Genomic DNA, 20,817 nt, shown 5'->3' on the forward strand with positions numbered 1-20,817 from the left:
GTTTGGTGTTGATGTTTGGCCGTGACGCACTTGTTCGTAAGGAACTTGTGCTGTTTAATAAGCGAACAAAAAGCAACAACCACGACAACAACAAAACCTTCCTATAACCAGTCAACAGTGTATCACCGATTCTCGCAAAAACCTGATGGTGATGCGGTCTGTCGCGGAAATACCTACACACAAGACGAACCAGAGACGGGCGATACGAAACTGTGCATGAGCTTTCTGCGCCCAAGATTGGCCAATCTTAACTTTGTTCACACCAGCACACGCAACCACTTTGCACCTGCCCCACCATGTTCGATGGGGAACCAAGCTTTTAAATTGAAATCGGTCATGGCCCCATCCGATCTCCATGCATTTGCAACGACACGTCTTGTTCGCTAACACTGTGCAGCACAGCATTGAGCATTCGTTCAATCAACAAGTTGAAGCCGCCAACCACGGGATTTACATACCTATTGGGTGGTCGGGACGCAAAAAAGACGTGAATCACGGCATGAAAAAGCAACTCGATGTTTCCCGCTTCTGGAAATCTCCAAATGGGGGTTTTGTTATTGCCGGTCATCATTTATCACATCCTGTTGAATTAACCAATTGGCACGGACCAATTTCCAGAAGTGCCCCTTTTTCTTCGTTACGTTCACACCCCTAATTATAGAAAACAGGGGGTCCAAGTACCTACGGGGTTCCCGGTTTCTGAAGCGTTTTGCCTGGGAAAGGAGGTGCAGCGTCGTTCATCGCATGCCAATTTGTCGCCCGACGGGAATGGAAGTTACAAGCAGAACACAGACCGCCTAGCCGTAGCAACGGGAACACTTTGTCCACCATCCATCGTCATCGCCAAACAAGAGAAAAAAAAGGTTGTTGGATTCACGATAGACATGAAACTCCGATCTTACAATGTGCGCTACATACCTTACCGCTACGCCTTACGCAGCAGGCAAGCAGACGGGCAGCAGATCACACTACTGCCAAGTACCGGCAGTGCATACCACAGTAACTTTTGGGCAATCACTTCCATCGCATAGAACGCCAAACAGACGTCATGTCATGTCCCTGTGACGGATAAGCAGACAGGTCGGGTCTGGACGTGCGCTGTCGACTTGTCAGAGCAACCTTTCTGGCTTTTTCAACCTAAAAAAGTTCAAATGAAATCCAAGAAAGATCGCCTTCGCCTGGATCGGCCTTAAACTCAAGTCAAATCATTCAAGCTCGTGGATATCAAGATTCAAGAAAGCGAACAAGCTTCATACTGATCAACACCAGGCTCGTTCGCTCGCTCTCGACCGACCTCGACCGGGATAAAAGGATGATGCTCTGGCCTGTTGTGCCTGGCCAAACATCCGAGTTGATGATGATCTTCTCTCGATGACATCCTTCTCTTACGGAAACAGTTACAGCGTCCAGGCGTTGAAACGAGACGGGTAACGGGACAAGGAAAAGGGACAGGAACCATCCCGTTCTGATGTATCCCAGCATGCCAGCATCCAGCATCCCAAACAACCTTGAGGACCTCATGGTTCGTCATCTATCAAGACCATGTAATGTTTCAACGAAAAGTCGTCGTTCCCTGGGTTCCAGACCTTTTCGTCCGTTCCGTTGACTCGTTGAGCCCCCGACTCCCCGACCCTCGGGCCCTTGATGCCAAGACATATTGCTGCTTTGATGTATAAGTAAGTGGTGGTTGGTATCAGATATATAAGTTGAAGGATGAGCCTCAATCCTCAGTCGTCTCAAAAGGAGGCCCGAGACGGGTAGACCAGAAGGAGGCCTTGTGGACGGTCAAGTTCAGCTACCTGCTGCTGCTGCTGTGCAACCTACCACCCTACCCACATATTAGTATCCATGTCCATGATCTTGACAAGAAACGAACGGATTTAAGCTCGGGTGGCTACTCACTCATCAGTGGCAAGCAACTCGGTAAAACAGTTCATATGAATGGCAAATCTTCAATTTTCTTGCCCGTCGTTTGCGAGGACTCGGCTACAAACAACATCCGCGGGGTTAGGGTTGATGAAGCTAGGTCGTCGTCAAAGCACTTGCATGCAAGTATGTTGTCGTTCCTACAGCCAGCACTCACTTATATACATACATACATACATACTACATACATCCATCGCCCGTGCTCGTACGTGCGTATACAAGTCAAAGAGGGGGTGCAAACTTTCTTTTCATCCTACCAGATGTAGGTAGGTAGGTGTTCATCTGGACATTTTTTCATCCCATCTCAACTTACATCTGTAATCCACAATTGCATCGGGAAATCTCCCAACGTCTCCGAACCAACGACGACATCCGTTCATCTCTATCTTACCAGACAACCAGACAACCGGGCAGATCTACCCCTAGACTACACCCCAAAGGTTTGACGCTGAGAACCTCAGCATAGCCGCGCGTTGTGGTGCGTGGCCTGCGTGGCCTGCGTGGGTGCTCCAGTCTCATGCTAGGTTGATCATTGATGGCGATCAATTTACAATGATGACCAATCTTTGTCCTCCTAAGGGCACGAGAAGAAGAAGTGATATTCCGTTCCGCGTTTTGGATTACCAGGGGGGGGGGGGGGGGGGGGGGGGGGGGGGGGGGGGGGGGGGGGGGGGGGGGGGGGGGGGGGGGGGGGGGGGGGGGGGGGGGGGGGGGGGGGGGGGGGGGGGGGGGGGGGGGGGGGGGGGGGGGGGGGGGGGGGGGGGGGGGGGGGGGGGGGGGGGGGGGGGGGGGGGGGGGGGGGGGGGGGGGGGGGGGGGGGGGGGGGGGGGGGGGGGGGGGGGGGGGGGGGGGGGGGGGGGGGGGGGGGGGGGGGGGGGAACAAGCCTCTGCCTCTTAATTTCAAAGAGAAGACGTTACACGTAGAAAGATTGGACGGAGTTGAACAGTTCCAGAGAAACAAGCTCTTTCAGATGTGGCTCTTGAGTAAATATAAACATATATAGTACATACTGAGATGACAATCCATGACGCGTTTGTCCGGTATTCTACGTCAAGTGAAGTGATAATTGGACATCTTTCACACACACACACACATGAAAATCCCTATAGCAACCAAACACACCTCCTTCAGAAAATGCATAAAACCTCATATACCACTCAATGCATCAGTTTAAAACCCGTTGAATTCGCATTCTACGAACTCACCTTCACTAACCTTCAAGCGTTGCTTCCTAGCCCCACTACCTTACCCCAGACCAGCTGACGACTCAAGTGTCACTCACACCAACTTCAAAAGGTCGTGTAAGTGGTTGTTGTGTCCCGTCCAACTCTGCAAGCTCTGCAAGCTCTGCAAAGCCCAGGAAAAGCTCTGCAGCAACAAACGACGAAAGTTGATGGAGGCTGGAAAAGGCGACAACGAAAAAAGGGCTTGATTCTGGAGTTGTCTAACGGAAGAGGAGAAACGGAAACCAGGGCAGCCTAAATACCTGGAAGGGAGTGCCGGTGAATGGGCGAGGCTAGTGAATGGCCCAGGGCACGGACTTCCAACAAAAGTGCTGACCGTAACACCCGATGAGAGTTGTGTACCTGTAATTGTTTGCTTGTGAGTGAGGTACGTAAGGTCGGTCAAGTAGGTCAAGGAGGTCAGGTCATGCTTGTTTTGTCTTGTCTCGCTTGCTGCTTGTGGTAGCTTGTGGTAGGGTGGTACGTAGATATGCGAGGTGATACGGAGACTATGTAGGAGGCCGGTTGGGGTCATGGGTTTGGAAGGAAGGGAAGGCTGTGATTTGTCTGTACCTTCACATGTTGGGGGGTTTTGATGAAGGGACGGGTGGTGGGTGAGCGGTGGTATAGGGTAGAGAGAGTATTTGCGAGTTATATCAAGTTTCCATGATGGTAAATTCGTAGGCTCTATAGTACGGTTCAACTCGTGCCCTAACGGGTTACTAAGTCGTCATCATATCATCACTCACATCGGATACTACCGCGCCAGCAGCGAGCTCGACTCGCCTTCCTCAGGACAAAGCAAAAGCCCCATTCCTACTATCTTCGTTTTTTTTTTCCCAACCCGTATCTCCCAACCCCAACTACTCCATACTACTAACATCAGTCCTCCTCAACCCTCCACATATACCACATAAACAAACTCCTATAAGGCCTAAACCTCTCACTAATCTCCCTCATCTCCGCCTCACTCATATACTTCCACTTCTTATCCTTTCCGTTCCCTCCCCATTCTTCCCATTCTTGAGTTTCTTAACATCCCTTCCCACAAACGCCGCCATCCCCCTCTGCACGCCCAAATCGCCCAGCGAAAAGACATCCATCCTCTTAAGCGCAAAGCAAGCAAACATCTCGACGGTCCAGAGCCCCAAGCCGCGAACGGCAACGAGTTTGGCGACTAGTTCCTCGTAGGGCGCCGAGGCGAGGAGGGAGGCGGATAATTCGCCCGAAACGAATTTGGCGGCGAGGCCGTGCATGTACTCGGCTTTGCGCTGGGAGAGGCCGGCGGTGCGGAGGGTGGGGAGGTCCTTGGCTAGAACCTGAGAAGGGGTTGGGAAGCGGCGTTTTGTTGGTGTTGGTGTTGGTTCGCCTTCGGCTGCTGGGTGGGCGGCATCATCTTGCCCGTTCTGACCGTCGTCCTCTTTGGCCTCCTCTTGAGAAAAAGCGGGATCGTCGAATAGAGCGACGAATTTGGCTTTTATCGACTTCGCTGCCGCCCCGCTCACTTGTTGAGAAATGATGCTGCTCACCAGACTTTCAAACGGATCGATCTGCTCTGCTAGCCCCTCGGGACTAAAGATGCGGCAGGGGTGCTTGTCGATGAGATGCTTCATGCGATGGTCGACGGCGATGAGGTGGGCGCAGGCTTTTTCGAGGATGTTTTCTGTTGTGGTGTCGTTGTCATCTTTTTCCCGTCGGGGGCCCTAAGCTTGGATGGGGAAAGAAGGCCTTCTTCGGTATCTCTCGGTCTGATGGGACTGGAAGAGACCACTCTAGAGGTTTGAGGGGAGAGTAAAGGGGCGTTGGTCTTGGTTGGATCGGCTAGGCGGGAGACGGCGGCGGGTTTGGGCTTCTGAGCAGCGGGAGAGGAGAGGAGAGCTGCAGCGGCTGGTGTTGGGGTCGCGGGTGGTGGTGCTGCCTTCTTTGAGACTTTCCGTTTCTTTCTGCGGAGTTGAAGATAGTTGTGGTTCTGTTGTTGATGAGGGTGCCGGCTCACCCTCGTCTTCGGCGCTGACCTTCCTCTTCCGGGACTTCGGAGCAGGTGGAGGGACTATGGGAGCAGCCGCGCCGTTGGGCTGGGCTGCGGCCAGAGCACTTAACCGGGCAGATCTCCGGGTTGCCATCTTCACGGTAGGTGTTGTCAATTGGAGACAGTTGAGGGATGTGGTGAGTGTGCGACGAGTGTCGACTCGACCAGGGTGAGTTGTGAGTATCTGACAGTATTCGACTGGCTGTCTCAACCGACCCAATGCCTGACGTATGAGTCTCGATTTAACTTGACAGGGTCTCAATTTCATGAACCCGTCGATATCCCCAAAGAGAGTGTAGTGGCAAAACAGAGGATGAAAATTTGAAACTTGGGATGCTCAACTACTCCTCAATTGGTAGAGTGTGTAGGCAGTGTAGTTCCCCAAAGGAGAGAACAAAGCAAAGACAAAGTAGCACTAACTACACGATAACAGGCACAGGCAGCAGTGTAGCATTCACAACGCGTCTTTGATCGACGTCATGGCCGTCCCGGGTCCGTCGGTGTCGCCTGCTCACGTGGCACGGAGCTAAGTCGTGCAAAGGTCGGGAGAAAGTCCGGGAGAAGGGAGACAGGTTGGAGATGTGCAAACGGACTCCAAAAAATGACAAGCAGTTCCTGCAGAGACGGTGCCGTGTCGGCAGTTTGCAAACTCGTAGCTGTAGCCGATAGGGGGTTTACCAAAAACAAAAGCTTGTCTGGCTTCATTGTGCCCCTGAGAGATGCAGCAATTCAGAGGATTTATTACGTATTGAGGCCCTCTGAAAACTAGACAAGTGTTTAGACTTGAGTAATGAATAGGCCTTACATTGAGTGGTATAGTTTGTGGTGGTTAAACGGAAGCTCAGCTCAGCCCTCATGCTGACTGTAACTGGTTATATAATTATATGGGAAACCTCAAACACGCCCCATGATTGCGGTCCGGGTTTCTGGCCGGTCAACATGCAGTGCCGCCCCTTTTCCACACCCGGGCCACGTTGATATCAAAGGGTTGCAACGGCGGCTCGAATATTGTTTCCGCACCTACGGACCGGACCTGGCGAACCTATTTCCACCGGCCCGCAATCATTACGGCGATTACGGCGTTGCAGCATCTTTTGGGAATAGAAGACGGCAATCGGCCCCGCTCCCGAACTACGCATAAACAACGAGACAAGGCGAGCGAGGGCCAGAGCGCTTGGCGGCGAGCGGAGGGAATTGCACCGACCAGGTCGAGGTGAGGGTACCTGGTAGGTAGAGGGGCATCCTTGTCCTGGGGGAAACATGCTAAAACCCGTGAGATTCTGGATCGAGATGATGGTGGAGGGAAGGAGGAGCCCTCGCTGTCCTTATGTTAAGACTCAAGCCTCGGATGGATGGTAATAAGTATCGGAAACAGATATAATTTGCGCCCCCTCTTGTTGCAGCCATCACAGCACAACAATTCTTTTTCTATTGATAGCAAGGACCAGATGTGCAGTGGGCAGGCTGATCGCGGCCGTTGATCGAGCAAATGCTGGAAACCCTCCCCCAAGCCAGTGTCTCCCCCTTGAGACCGCTCTGAGTGGATGAGAACGGTGCGCCCGGACCATGGCATACTAATTAAGCGGGTCTTTTACCCCCCAAACCCGGGGCCCCGGGGCCCCTGATAGGCTAGTCCATCCTCGACCCCCCCTGAAGTGGACGACGAGGTGGACGGCAGACCCCCCCTGGTGAGCGTGTACGGTGCGTGCGGTGTCCCTTCTCGCTGAGAGAGATTCTGGAACCATTGGCGGGCTGGGCAGTGACCCTTTGGACTTTCTCAGCCTCCGTCCGTCCTCCCGTCTCCGTCCCCGTGTTCCCCGTCCGTTGCTTGAGTAAGAGTTTCGATCCCGACCACACATCAGAATACGCGGACTCAACCGCGTGTCACTTTGCTTGCTTCTGTCTTGTACACTTTCTTGACGACCTTCATACATTTGACGACGACGACGAGAGAGCCATTGCTACATTCGCTTGTAGGATCCTCCTTCTCCGAGATACCGCCTTCGCACTGCCTGCTTCAGGAGACGTGGGCTTTTCCACCCAACCGACACACCCGTAATTTCTCCACGACGCCACACGAATTCCCACGCGAATCTTCCTTTGCTACACCGGGCCATATCGCATTCCTCAGCCGCTCTACCAAAAGTGCCATTGCCGCTGCGCATCGCATCGTCGACCTAGCCGACAGCTACACGGCTCCCATCTCCAACTTTTAGACTTAATATCCTCCTCGACCAGTTCAGCGGGTGGTGCCGAGGGCCACCCCGTTTCACAATAATGCTTCTTCCCAAAGGCGGCGTCAGCTGGAAGGCTGCGAGAGCACAGCTTCCTCCCGCAAGGGCACTATGGGCTATCCTCACAAAGACACGATTCCTCCTCCTCGTTGCCGTAACAGGAGTTGTGCTATTACTATGGCGCGGCATCAGCACAGGCGCCTCCGAGATGCAAAGGTTGGTGTCATCCCATGTCTTGTGCTTCCGCCATCTGTATGCTAACGTCTGCGTCTTCCTTCAGTTTCTACTGCTGGGGTCCCTCAAAACCGCCAATGGAGATGACCCTCAACGAGCAACAAGCTTGGAGTGCTCACCTCCACACCCCTGTTATCTTCAACCACCACGCTCCGCTAGAAATCAACTCGTCTACCATCAGCCACGTTGACCTTAACCCCGTCAAGTCCACCACCAAGGCCGTCGCCAACGAGGAGCGCATCCTGATCCTCACCCCCCTCAAGGATGCCTCCAGGTATCTCTCCAAGTACTTCGAGCTGATTGCCGAGCTTACCTACCCCCACCACTTGATCGATCTCGCCTTCCTCGTCGGCGACTCTACCGATGACACTCTTGCTGTCCTTGCTTCCGAGCTTGACCGCATCCAAAAGCGTCCCGATCAGATCCCCTTCCGCAGCGCCTTGGTTGTCGAGAAGGACTTCGACTTTAAGCTGAGCCAGGATGTTGCAGAGCGCCATTCGTTCGCTGCCCAGGGTCCTCGTCGCAAGGCCATGGGTCGCGCGCGCAACTACCTCCTCTCTGCTGCTCTTAAGCCTGAGCACTCCTGGGTCTACTGGAGAGATGCGGACATTGTCGACAGCCCCAAGAAGATTCTCGAGGACTTCATTGCCCACGATAAGGACATTCTCGTTCCCAGTATGGATAACCTTCCGTGAAAGACCCCACATGGGCAATAGAGCTAACATGTGATAGACATTTGGTTCCACCGCTACCAGAACGGCCGCGATATCGAGGGAAGATGTGAGTTTTGGACTATCGCCTCATAATTGGTTTCCAAGTTACTAACCGCTTCACAGTCGACTACAACTCCTGGGTTGAGTCCGATAAGGGTCGCAGACTCGCTTCTAGCCTCGATAAGGATGTTGTTCTCGCTGAGGGTATGTTGATGCTCCAAGACACTGGAAGTTGACACAGACTAACATGGTTGTTCACAGGCTACAAGGAGTACGACACCGGCCGCACTTACATGGCTAGAATGGGCGACTGGCGCGATGACAAGGACGTCGAGATCGAACTTGACGGCATTGGTGGCGTGAACATTCTTGTCAAGGCTGATGTCCACCGCTCTGGTAGGTCAACATATTTTTGCGCCTTAGAGAGGGCAGCTCCGGCTAACAATATAGGCATCAACTTCCCCTGCTACGCTTTCGAGAACCAGGCCGAGACGAGGGTTTCGCCAAGATGGCCAAGCGCGCCGGTTACCAAGTCGTTGGTCTTCCCAACTACGTTGTCTGGCACATCGACACCGAGGAGAAGGGTGGCAACGCATAAAGAGTCTATAAACGGATTCTCTCTGCATTGACATCCTGTCTTCACATACCCGATATAAAACGGCGCGGCGGCGAGGGAAAACGCAATTTTTTACATACTGTACGAAAGCCCACGACATACACAGATCAAGATTCATCGAATGTTTCGCCAGCAGCGTGGTGACAGGCCGGCGTTATGGGAAGGGGTACGGCGGGACGGCTCGGATATTTTTCTCTTCGTTTTACAAACAATTTCCAGTCACACTACTCGAAAACCCCCAGCTCTTCCACCAGCCGCCTCCCTCCCCGAGCTCGCGCGCCAACCGTATCTCGCTCGAACGCGGCCGATAAACCCGGGTCAGCTTCCGGTAGCCGGTAACCGCTACCACATCATAATGAGCAGAAACGCACACAACAGACGAAGAAACGTGTACAGGAAGGGTCATCGAAAAACCACCGGTTAATAAAGCATTTTGGTTAACGTACGTAAAGAGGAGGGACGAGGAAAAGTGATGAAAGAAAGAAAGAGGCATGTGTATACATCATGAAGTTTTCTTTGAATGGATAAACCAAAAGTTGTGTTGGGCTTAGAAAGGAGTGTGTGGAAGAGGCAGTGATGGAGGCAGCGAGACAGCCAAGCCCACTCAAGCGGACGTCCTTTTCTCCCTCCTCCTCTCAGCGAGCTTTTGGTTGCCTGGTTTGGTTGGACGGTTGGCTGGCAGGTCGGTTGGTTTTTTTTCCGAACTGGTAAAACGGAAAGAAAGAAAGAAGAATGAAGTTAAGACATAATATACTATACTTATTTTCCTGTTTACACAAACTCTTTTTGTACCTTCTTGTTTACAGACAGAGAGAGTCATTGCTTATCCATAGAAAAAGGGGGTTTGGTGTGCGGATGGTTTTGTTTTTCTTTTCTTTTCTTTTCGTTCTTCTTGTTGTAGGATAGTTTACTCCTTTTTTTTGTTTACACTTGTTCAACTTGTTAACGTAGTAATGAGAGTCACGGTTCCTTCTCATGAGGGACTTGATATACATATCACGCCATCTATACTGCCTTGTCACTTGCTTAACAAACTTGGAGATGATCGAAAACTGGTTCGAGACTTCAACACTTCGACCTCCGCCTGGTATGAAGTTTGGCCCCTGACCATGGCTACCGAATGTTGGCCACGGATACTCATCTCTACAAATAGTATCCGCAAGCTGAAAAGCAGGCTGAGCCCACTAGGACGTTCAATATGACCTCCTTAGAACACTCAAGAGTTGGGTTAACGTGACTCAGCTTTGTAGGAAGTGTAAACTTGACTAGGTACCCGTGCCTCGCCCCCACTTTATTTGGACTCGCCGGACTCGCACCACCTAAAGTTGGTGCTCACGACCGCAACGGCCACACCAGCGCAACGGCCAGGTCAGGGTTAGAGGTGCAGTTTTGGCCATGAATTACCGGTCGCAACATGAATTTCCCAACACAACAAAAAAGTCATATAAAAAAACGCTAACCACAGGCAATGCATCGCCCTGATTATGCTTCTGGTCTTCGTTTTTTTTCAATTGGTTGTTGGAATGCGTTGTGAGCTTTCACCATTTTCGGTATTTGGAATACATTTGCACCTTCAACCCTGGTGGCCGTTGCGCTGGTATGGCCGTTGCGGTCGTGAGCACCAACTTTAGGTGGTGCGAGTCCGGCGAGTCCAAATAAAGTGGGGGCGAGGCACGGGTACTTTGAGTACTCCTAGTCTCAACTCCAATTTTCATAAGCTACCCAAAGCCAATTGGACACTTGAGAACTTTCCAGTGTTAGAAATAAAGCCGATGATCATCGTCGTCTTGGGCAGTTTACACCTCTTCTTCCTGAAACATAACAGTGGCCAAGCATATAACAGGCAGCCATGACCGTTATCTCTCGTTCTCCCTGATGGGATACAGAGTCATTAAGCATTGAGTGGAGTTGGTCATATCTACAATTCATACACTTATTCAACGTACAACACCAGCAACACTAGGTATCAGCTCTCTTCCATCTCTTCCCTCTCTTCTCCTCTGTCTCTGCTTTGAAAAACCCAGGATAAAGTCTATTGCCCATTTTCTTCTATGTGTATAGGTAATTCTTTTCTCCCGTGGTCTTCACCACCTCCACTTCCTCTCTCCCACTTCATGCGGTTGCACGAGTCCTGAGAACGCGAGCAAAACATAGACAAAAAGCCTGGGCTCTTGCCCGTTGCCGTCGCATCCCAAACTCCCAAAACACCCCGTCCACCTTTTCCCCCTTCTCCCCTTCATCCTTTTCCAGAAAGCAATTGGCAGCAAGTTGTCGGGAGTTCCAGGTTCCAGATCGAGGGACGAGTTTTTTTTGCGCGCAATCCACTTTATTGCTTGGTATCTTCGGCTTCCAATCCTAGGTAGGTAAGAGTATCCCAGCTTTCCCTTCTTCGGTATTTCCTCTTTCTTTCCCAAGAATCGAAAATCATTTTTTCCTTCGAAGTCGGCCAGTCCAGTCCAGTCCACCGCGCGGATAACGGAAACCTCTCCCTTCTCCTCCCTTCCCCCACACTCTTCCCTTTCCATTTACACCCTCACAGAAGCCCGAAAATGGCGCGCTTAGTTCTTGACAATAGTCAGGGTGTCGAGAGCGGCCTTCTCGGCGGCCTCGGCCTCGATCTGCTCGATCAAGGGGCGGAGGTAGGGGACGTCCTCCTCCTGGGTGGTCCACTCGTTCTTGGGCAGGAGCTTGTGGGTGAGGGAGAGCTGGGTGGCGCGGCGGATGCGGTAGATGCGGTCGTACGCCTCCTTGGGGGGCAGGCGGTTGAGGGCGGCGAGGACGTTCTCGTCCTCCTCGGAGATGAGGTCGTCGGTGCTGTTGGTGGTTGGTTAGTTAGTTATGGGCGGTTGGCAGGTCGGTTATATGGTGGTAGGTAGGTGGGTGGGTGGGTGGTCCTGCTCGGGGATGTGGAAGGGAGGGAGGGGGGAACTGCTGCTAGGGCGCGAGCCATTGAGGTAGAACCGGGCCGAGAGGAGACAGATGGATAGATGTAGGACATGGTGCGATGGTCGATACAGATAGACACAGCTACGAGCTACGTCACATGGGTCCCGGTCCCGGACCACGGCTGGCCATCGAGGTATAAACAAACAAACAAAAAGGAAAACAACAAAAACTCACCGGAGACCCATCTGACGGTAGCCGGCGGCATTGATGTACCAGTTGCTGACGGGCTTGAGCATCTTGGACAACCAGCCCCGCTTAGCGACGGCCTGAGCAAGAGAAGGGGCAGACATGGTGATGGATGATTGTCGACCGGGGGGGTTGGTTAGTCGGTGATAGGTGGTGAGGTGAGGTGGTGTACTCTCTTGTCGTCTGGTCTGGAAGGCTACAAAGCACACTTGAAACACCAAGGTCGAGATTCAAGATGGAGGTCGGAGAGAGCTAACAAATTGCCGCGACCCGCAAATCAGCAGACCCGCGAAAGTCAGCCAGCCAATTCAGCCAGTAGAGAGAGAAGCTCCGGGTGCTCCGTGCGTTCTTTCTTTCCCAGAACCCGTCTCCCGTCCCTCCGGGAAAAGCCGTGTCCAGTCTGTGATTTGTTGATGCCTCAAAGCTCAGGCTCTACGAGGATAGGGAATTGGAAGGTCCAAGGTCTTCTTTTCTTGGCAAGGGTTTGGGTTACCGTCCCTGCCGTCGTCAAAATGCCAAGCCAGAAATAGGTAACCTGGAATGGGCCGTGGTGGGTCTAGAATTGGAGCCGACGACCAAGGGCGCCGCTTTTTTGCGGGCGACGGGCGCTGCGGTTTGGCGTTGAGAAGGCAAGCTCCCGTTGGAAGCCCAGGGTGAGGTTACTTGGTAGGTGACCACCGGCGCTGCTTCGCTGCAGTGAAACTGAATCTCGACTGATATCATCTCTTGTCCGGGGAAAGGTTAAACGGCCTGACTGCCGTCTGAACTCCTGAGACTTTTGAGACCTGACAAACACATGATTGTCTGGACACTTTCTGGCCCCAAACACTTTTTGTATCTTCATGACTCGGATGGGAAATTCGAGGCAGCACCCAGCGCATCCGGAATTGCTCCTTATTCTCACTCCCTACGCACTACGGGAGTCACGGGCTGGTAGTGGACAATCAGTGAAGGTGACATAATTGGTAACCATAATTGGCATCCGCGTCCCTCCGTCATTGCCGTTGGCTCTTGTGTAGATAGTTTCCTTAACAAGATCCAACCTACACATTAACATGTCCATCCTCGGCCTCAGTCCGGCATTCGCACACAAGGAAGTTACTGTTATAATCTAAAAGAGTCGTGTTGTAGCTTCCACTTTGTTGAACAAACATCATCCATCTCTTTGCCAAGAAACCCTTTCTTTGAGAGACGGGACTTCCCCCACATTTGCCATTCTTTCCTTCGACCTGCATACCTAGCTCTATACTAGGTAGCCGGGCAGGTGCTCGTGTGCTCGAATCCTACGAACCGAAATCTGTCTCCAATTGCGAAAAAGAACCTTCTTCCAACGACAAGTTCCCAAGGATCAGCGCCAGGGCCTCTTTCCAGCGCAAAAAACCCGGCTGCCCCGAGCCTCACGGACGAACGGTGATATCTGTTGAACTCTTGTTATCAACACCTCGGTCTTCGACTCAGTCCCCCAAGCGATCCTCTTCCCCGCACCCGCGCTAGTACGCTGCTGCAATTCCCCAAGCCGGGAACATCAAGAACAGAGAGAATCACAAGCCAACACCAACAACACCCCAAGACTCCAAACTCCAACAAGCCGAGATCACCACCCTCTTTCCGACACTACGGCGGCATCACGAGTCACCGATTACTCCGGGGTCTCTGAGTTGCGACCAGCAGAGACCCCTCGAACAAAGACGCATCAATCCGTCTCGATCCCTTCGACCCGTTCCCCTGCGTCTCGATTCCCCAGTCCCAGTTCCGACTCGAGTCGAGAGAAGGGTAGCGGCATGTCTAATCTCGAAACCCAACACCACATCTCCCACTCTGGACCAGATTCCGCGAGTTCGGCAGCAGAATATGGCGTGCCACCCACCACTCTTGCCGACTCGGTGACCGAAGAGCTGGAGGAGACAGAAACAGCAGGGCACGACATAACAGAGGAGAAGACTGACATAGCGCCGGCCGACCCAATGCAAGACCCTAGCCGGATAACGGGGCTGGAAAGATGGGCAGTCCAGGCTTCGGATTCGCAGTTCAATGCGCTCGCCGGCGCAGTGGGAGGCTTGATGTCCGGCGTGATTACCTGCCCGCTGGATGTCATAAAGACCAAGTTGCAAGCGCAGGGCGCGGGGCACCATGTGGGCCAGCCTAGGATGTACAATGGCTTGGTAGGCACGGCGAAGGTAATATGGAAGCATGAGGGCATTCGCGGCATGTATAGGGGTTTGGGTCCCATAATAATGGGTTACTTGCCCACTTGGGCCGTCTGGTTCACAGTCTACAACAAGAGCAAGATATGGCTAGGCGAATACTCCGGTATGTCTTTAGTGTCTGTACGGAGACAAGGCGTCAATGCTAACATATATGCGACAGACAAACCAGTTGCGGTAAACTTTGGCGCATCCATCATAGCTGGCGCTAGTAGTACCATCGCGACCAACCCGATATGGGTCATCAAGACCCGACTGATGTCGCAGTCAGCATCGCACGACACCCCTTGGCACTACAAGTCCACGTTCGATGCCGCGCGCAAGATGTACACCACCGAGGGCATTCTGGCCTTCTACTCCGGATTGACACCTGCTCTTCTGGGTCTCACTCACGTGGCCGTCCAATTCCCCGCCTACGAGTTCCTCAAGACCAAGTTTACTGGACAAGGCATGGGCGGCGCCGCCGGCGACCAGAACACCAAGCCAAGCTTTATGGGCACTTTTGCCGCCTCCGTCCTCTCCAAGATTCTCGCCAGCAGCGCGACGTATCCCCACGAGGTCATCAGGACGAGACTGCAGACACAGCGCAAGCCGATGCTGGAACAGGAGCACTTGCAGGGTCTGGAGTGGTTTCCAAGAACGGCGCTGAGTCAAAGCAGCTGGCAACATCACTGCCCAAGTACAGAGGCGTGGTGGGCACCTTCAAGACCATGCTCAAGGAGGAAGGGTGGAGGCGTTTTACGCTGGTATGGGAACCAACATGATGAGAGCCGTCCCCGCGGCGACCGTCACCATGCTCACGTACGAGTACGTGATGAACCACCTGAAGCAGGCGAGGCAGCATGGAAAGGAGAAGCTGGCCAAGGTTGCGGAGGTTGCGGCTGTGAAGGCTGAGAGTGGAGAGAGGCTTGAGAGGCCTGAGATTTCCAGCAGCACCAGCAGCTAGAGACGTGCAATGGGATCGAAGGGTGCTCACATGTCTTGAGTAGGTGAGGGTTCGAAAGTTGGATATTTATATATGTAGCTTATATATGGCGCGAAGCGAACATACACACACACACACACACATACACACACAGACGGAACGCGCGCAAAGTGGAAAAGCGGAACGGGACTGGGCGGGCAAAGGCAAGATAGGATCACATTGCGATACCCCGGAAGGGCGGTACTGGTACTCGGGATTCTTCATATATATACCTTTGGTATACCGGTATAGCGAGCATATATAGTCCTATGTTGAGCATACTTCAGCTTGATCGTGTGGTTGTCGTTCAAGAGATAATTTGGATTCCTCGCCAGACCAGTGAGTGATCTGAGCATCTTAGAAAGCGTAGTCGGCCGCAGTCTTGTCCACAAAACTCATGATGACTTGTTCAAAAACCTCAAGAGAAATGGCTACTGTATCACACTATGCCCATAAAAGGTAGCGCTGCGTGACGGGTGTTGAATGCGCTCATTCCTAGGTCGGTCCTCAAACGTCGTCGGAAAGGGAAAGACGCTCGGTCCACTTACACGGGCAGTTAGTTCTATAGTACGATGGTGGCAGTGGTAGCGAAAGAAACCTCGAACGATACGACCAACAAGACCAACGACGACAACCATTCATCACCTGTACCAACGACGCCCATCTCTGATATTTCTTTTACTTTAATTGACCTACTTCTCCTTTTCTTGATCCTCCCAAAAAAAAAAAAAGAAAGAGAAAAACCTCCACACACCAAAAGATCAATCAAACCCCAAAATGAAGAAGACATCAAGAAACATCAACCCAAATGTTAGCTCGTCGTCCCAGTCAGTGTCCGATGACCTCGGGAAACTAACTCACTTACACACAATCAACAAACAGACAGTAATGGCGCCCCTGGCAGCCTTCACAATGGCTTGGGTCCTATTTGCTTATACCAGGCATTCTATTCAGGCTGCGAAGGTTAATGCTGTAAGTTTAATTTCACCTTTTTTTGGTTTGTCACTTTACTTGGTTAGGCATATGGCTTTGAAACACCAAACCAGGCTATTTATTGTCTCTGTTGTGTTTTCATCCGATGGCTTAGGAGTTACATAGAGTAGAGTAATGCTGACAATAGACGCGCGCGCTGTTCTCATTGTAGAAACTCACCCGCGAACAAATCCAACAACAACAACAACAACAACAACAACAACAGCAGCAGCAGCAGCAAGAGCGAGAGTATCGGAACCGGGAGAGGCATTCGGACAAGTAAAGTAACTATTTTTGTGAGGGAAGTGGGGGAAGAGTGGCATTGAACTGAGTTGACGACGGAGATATCAAGTGTTAATAAAACTAAACCGAACACCCCGACTAGGTAGCCTACACCTCCAGTACCTTCTCTCACCTATCCCCCCGTGTCCAATACACCTTTTGATCATAATCCCATCTCTCTCCCGAAACAAAAAGGCCAAGCGGATTCATATCTCTGCGTTTCAAGCCTTACCAGAGGCATACGAGAGATTGTCACGGCCTATTGCAAATTGACTGACTGGTATTGTGAAACTGGCCATGTTGGGTTTTATTCTGAGGACTACTCGCGGGGGGGGGGGGGGGGGTGGATGTGTTAGAATAAGGGGGGAGATCTATATAGACCAACCAGTTCGACCCTATGTGTGTTTCAAGAGTTGATGACGGGGTGAATAGGAAGTAAGACGTCAGATCTATTCAGAGGAGTTTGAAACACTGCTATGTGTCTTTTCTAAACTGTCGTCAGTTCGGCCACTGTTGTACCTATAAATATCCCCCTCTCCCTGTCTCTTTCAACCAAACCTCTTTCTTCCTCCTCACCAACCAACCACCAACCACCACAGTTTCGATCCGAGACCAGCCTTCACAGCCTTCGCAATCTCTCAGATTACAGCAACAAAGCCATCAGCTTCCATCCAAACCCACTCCAACCCCAACCCATCCAAAAACCCATCCGAACCCATCAACCAGACAGAAAAACAAAATGGCCTACCCAATGAAAGACCGCCCCTCCCCCCTCTTCCCTCTCCACCCCCGTCCCTAGTTCTGGCCCCCTCTTAGACCCGGACCCGGACCGAGGAACCCCTCCTCCTCGTCCTCGTCGTCCTGCCCCAAGGGCCCCGCCTAATACGCCTGCGCCTGCGTCGCCTTCGCCTTCACCCTGCTCCGCCTGCTTCGCCTGTTGCGCCTGAGGCCTCTTAAAAGTTTAAGAAGCGAAGCGACCCCATCATCAGAATATCAAAGTTGATATGGATGGACATGAGATGACAAGGACAGCAAGCACCATGGGAGTAAAAGAGGGCAAACGGGAGCAAAGTTGCTCTGTTCAGATCGAAAGGCACAAGCAAGGCTTCCTTCCGTCTCAAGCACGGCTTGACCAAGGACTAAATCGACATTGACTTGAAGGTAATGGAGGACTGAGGTGAGGATCAGGGAGTGGAATGGCGGAGTATTAATGGACAGAAAAGACTTTTAGGGATGGACGATAGGGGTTTGACGTTTTAATAAAGGAGTGATGGGGTTCTTATGAGGCATGGTTGTTGTTTGTTTGGGCATGGTCTGGCTGTTCAAAGGGGGGAATGGGTCTGGTATCTGTTCGAGTTGCTAGACAACGATACTGGGACGTACTACACTACTTATATACCCCCGCCTCAAACTTCTCCAAATCATAAAACCTCGGGACAATCGCGTTGCCGTTGAATATGCGACCTTCGAGTGCGTTGACAGCCTGTAATCATCACCCAGTCAGTTAGCAAAACACATCCTCAACAACAACATCATCATCATCCCCATCCCCAGAAGAAGAAGAAGAAGACTTACCCTGAGCGCCGAAACCCCATCCGTAAACCGAATAAACACCCTCCTCCCCTCCCTCTCCACAAACAACCTCATCACCCTTCCATACTTCTCTCCACACTCCGTCCCAATCTCCTCATACAGTTTCCCCCCTCAACCTCCTGCCTCAACTCCTCATCACTCATCCCATCAAGCATATGATCCAACACAATCACTTCACTCATCTTCCCAAACCTGCCACCGTCCTTTTCTTCCTTGGACGAACCACCACCACCACCAGCGGCAGGTTTCCCAGCAATGATCTTCCCCCTCCCACCAGGTTCCGCCCACCCACCCCCTTCAGCATCCGAACGCTTCTTGCGCTTCTCCACTTGCACGCGCAGCGCGGAGGTGATACCTGATTCTGAAGCTCCCAAACCGGAGCCGGCGGTCCAGCCGTATTTGGACATGAGACGGGGGCGGCGAAACCGGCTTGGCCTGGTAGTTTTGATTTGGGAGCGTCAGAGGAGGCGGATTCAGGTTCTTCTGAGGCGGAGGCGGCGCCGAGGGGGACGGGGATGGCGTCGTAGTTGACTTCTTCGTTGTCGGACGAGTCGAGGTCCATTGCGTCGTCGCCGGAGGCTTCGGGGGCGGAGGGGGGTTGTGGTGGAGCTTCGTAGCGGACTGGGGCGCGGGAGATTGTTGCTGTATCTGGTGCTGAGGGTTCGGCAGGTGGTTGTGGTGGAGGGGGGGAAGGTGATCGTCGTGGTGGTGCCATGCCTGATAGTGCTAGTCTTCGAGCGTAGGCTTCGTCGGCGGATTCGTCTACTGGTATTGATACCGCTGGCGTTGGTGCTGCTGCCGTTGTTGTAGCTCGTGGTGGTGACATGGGTGGTGGTGCGAACGAGAAAGAAGCCGGAGGCGCGAACTGGTCTGTTGTATATCATGTCAGCCGTTGTTCTCTCATATGGTCTTGACCCCAAGCTCTTGAACGTACTATTCGTGACCCTCCTATCCTCTTCCTCCTCTTCATCACTCCTCCTACTATCAAAGCTGTCCCTCCTCTTCCGTCTATGCGCATACAACACCGCCTTCCAGTCGCGAATCTCCCTGATGCGCTCGTCGCTGCGAAGGTATTCCTCGACATTCGTAGGTCTTGCTGGATCGTAGAGCTCGTCCCAATTCGTCTCGACTGGTCGGTCATCGTTCTTCTTCTTCTTCTTTCTGCGCCCGCCGCGTTCTCGTCGGTTGTTGGATCCGTTGTAGAGGTACTCGTCGTCTTCGGTGGCTACCCAGTCGGCTAGGGTGCTGCGCTGTTGGGGCGCTGCGGCATTCGCTGTTGATGTCGTTGTGGCAGCAGTTGTGCCATTGTTTTCGGGTTCGGATGTCTTGACGGTTGCCGCGACTGCTGCTATGGATATGGAGGGTGGCGCTTTGGGGAGGGTTGGTTTGGGTTTGTTTGGTTGTTTGACTTGTGGTCGGCGGATGGGTTGGAAGGCGAATGCTGTCGGGTCTCTATTAGCGGTTGTGCTTGACGTGAACATCCTGAATGAAGATTCTGACCTGGATTTACGGCCTTCTTTGCCGGGGCGTCTTCTTGCTTGTTTGCGACAGCATCGTTCGAGGTAGAGGTCGAATCGCTTGTGCCACTGGGTTCGAGAAGGTTGGCGTAGAGGGACAGGCCTCCTCGCGCGGGTGGTCCTGACATGTCGTGTGATGGATAACTTTGTTTATGAAGATCAATTGGAAAACGGAGTGACGATGACTTCAGCCTTGTTGAACGAGAGACCGAGGCGCGATCTGGGGACCGTTGCCGCGCCTGGACGGGAACTGATAAGGAAAGTTGGGCCCCACTTTTGCGCCTATCACTCAGCGGTCCCCAGTCCACTGTAACTCGGTTGCTATCCGCCAACTGCTTGAGCCTTGACCCCTGAGGAAAACAAACAAACTCCCCTTTTCATCTTCCTCCATCTTCACGAATTCACGACCATGGGCAACAGGACTCTGAGACCGGAATCTAAACACCACGTCAAGAAATGTCTCGGATTACCGAATTCATGAATACTGGACGCTTATGTCAAGTCTATGAAATGTCAAGGTCCTGGACAACAGCCATGGACGGCTTCCTTCCGCCTTCATAAACCCTTCAATGCAACATCAACATCCCCCCATTAGCACAAACAACCTGTCCCGTACACCACCCCGCCTCCTCACCACACAACATGCCCACCACACCCGCAATCTCCCCCGTCTTCGCCAGCCTGCCATGCCACTGCTTCGCCTCCTCGACAGCCTCCTTGCCATGCAGATCCTCCCGCGCCTTCATCAGCGGCGTGTGCTTGATCCACCCCTCGATGCCCTCCAGGAACTCCTCCGAGTTGGACGCGTACATCGGTCCCTCCACGGGGCCCGGGTTGACAGCGTTGACTGTGCAGTTCTCAGCTAGCTCACGACTCCAGGTGCGGGTCATGGCCTCGATGGCGGCCTTGGAGCCGCCGTAGACGGACTGGCCTACGAAGCCTGTGGACGAGGAGACGGAGGAGATATTGACGATGCGACCGGAGCGGTCTTTGGGGAGGTAAGGCTGGGCTGCTTGGACTAGAAGCAAGGGGCCGAGAACGTTGACGCGGTAGGTTTCTGTGAAATCATCAACCTTGACGTTGGGGATCATGTCGTTGCGGGCGAGCCGGCGTTGTTGATGATGATGTCGATCTGGAGGGAGCCATCGAACTTGGAGAAGGCGGACTTGGCCGCGGC

At 52.8% G+C, this 20,817-nt stretch overlaps 7 protein-coding genes across 7 annotated transcripts; 3 read left to right on the forward strand and 4 right to left on the reverse strand.

Annotated features, from left to right (window-relative positions):
- Positions 1-4,121: 4,121 nt before the first annotated feature.
- On the reverse strand, positions 4,122-5,946 carry B0H65DRAFT_566842 (DNA glycosylase; the record flags this gene model as incomplete). The annotated part of the gene is made up of 3 exons (XM_062830337.1): positions 5,147-5,946; positions 4,909-5,037; positions 4,122-4,813 (listed from the first exon to the last, which is right to left on the reverse strand). The coding sequence occupies exons 1-3, from the start codon at positions 5,445-5,447 to the stop codon at positions 4,122-4,124; spliced, it is 1,122 nt and encodes a 373-aa protein (XP_062676417.1). The 5' UTR covers positions 5,448-5,946.
- Positions 5,947-7,456: 1,510 nt separating this feature from the next.
- On the forward strand, positions 7,457-8,958 carry B0H65DRAFT_512991 (Anp1-domain-containing protein; the record flags this gene model as incomplete). The annotated part of the gene is made up of 6 exons (XM_062828627.1): positions 7,457-7,629; positions 7,694-8,322; positions 8,380-8,427; positions 8,484-8,564; positions 8,622-8,760; positions 8,811-8,958. The coding sequence occupies 6 exons, from the start codon at positions 7,457-7,459 to the stop codon at positions 8,956-8,958; spliced, it is 1,218 nt and encodes a 405-aa protein (XP_062676418.1).
- Positions 8,959-11,534: 2,576 nt separating this feature from the next.
- Positions 11,535-12,212, reverse strand: B0H65DRAFT_437485 (cytochrome b-c1 complex subunit 7; the record flags this gene model as incomplete). The annotated part of the gene is made up of 2 exons (XM_062825315.1): positions 11,535-11,790; positions 12,097-12,212. 2 exons carry the CDS (start codon positions 12,210-12,212, stop codon positions 11,535-11,537), a joined length of 372 nt encoding a protein of 123 aa, XP_062676419.1.
- Positions 12,213-13,889: 1,677 nt separating this feature from the next.
- B0H65DRAFT_512993 (mitochondrial carrier domain-containing protein) lies at positions 13,890-15,258 on the forward strand (the record flags this gene model as incomplete). Its single annotated transcript, XM_062828628.1, has 3 exons — positions 13,890-14,418; positions 14,476-15,004; positions 15,039-15,258. 3 exons carry the CDS (start codon positions 13,890-13,892, stop codon positions 15,256-15,258), a joined length of 1,278 nt encoding a protein of 425 aa, XP_062676420.1.
- A 634-nt stretch (positions 15,259-15,892) lies between these two features.
- B0H65DRAFT_84954 (uncharacterized protein) lies at positions 15,893-16,641 on the forward strand. The gene is made up of 2 exons (XM_062831480.1): positions 15,893-16,248; positions 16,421-16,641. The coding sequence occupies exons 1-2, from the start codon at positions 16,054-16,056 to the stop codon at positions 16,529-16,531; spliced, it is 306 nt and encodes a 101-aa protein (XP_062676421.1). The 5' UTR covers positions 15,893-16,053; the 3' UTR covers positions 16,532-16,641.
- A 1,008-nt stretch (positions 16,642-17,649) lies between these two features.
- On the reverse strand, positions 17,650-19,768 carry B0H65DRAFT_566860 (uncharacterized protein; the record flags this gene model as incomplete). Its single annotated transcript, XM_062830338.1, has 6 exons — positions 17,650-18,013; positions 18,106-18,201; positions 18,240-18,490; positions 18,529-18,993; positions 19,058-19,564; positions 19,624-19,768. 6 exons carry the CDS (start codon positions 19,766-19,768, stop codon positions 17,918-17,920), a joined length of 1,560 nt encoding a protein of 519 aa, XP_062676422.1. The 3' UTR covers positions 17,650-17,917.
- Positions 19,769-19,898: 130 nt separating this feature from the next.
- B0H65DRAFT_84980 (uncharacterized protein) lies at positions 19,899-20,817 on the reverse strand. Its single transcript, XM_062831481.1, has one exon. The coding sequence runs from the start codon at positions 20,729-20,731 to the stop codon at positions 20,207-20,209; it is 525 nt and encodes a 174-aa protein (XP_062676423.1). The 5' UTR covers positions 20,732-20,817; the 3' UTR covers positions 19,899-20,206.

This window comes from Neurospora tetraspora (assembly GCF_033439725.1).
Source record: "Neurospora tetraspora strain CBS 560.94 chromosome Unknown B0H65scaffold_16, whole genome shotgun sequence".
NCBI lineage: Eukaryota > Fungi > Ascomycota > Sordariomycetes > Sordariales > Sordariaceae > Neurospora > Neurospora tetraspora.

Coding starts and splice junctions, on each gene's coding strand:
- B0H65DRAFT_84954 (XM_062831480.1), top strand. CDS start 16,054: ATGAAGAAGACATCAAGAAACATCAACCCAAATGTTAGCTCGTCGTCC. Junction 16,249..16,420: donor AGGCTGCGAAGGTTAATGCT/GTAAGTTTAATT, acceptor TTCTCATTGTAG/AAACTCACCCGCGAACAAAT.
- B0H65DRAFT_84980 (XM_062831481.1), bottom strand. CDS start 20,731: ATGATCCCCAACGTCAAGGTTGATGATTTCACAGAAACCTACCGCGTC.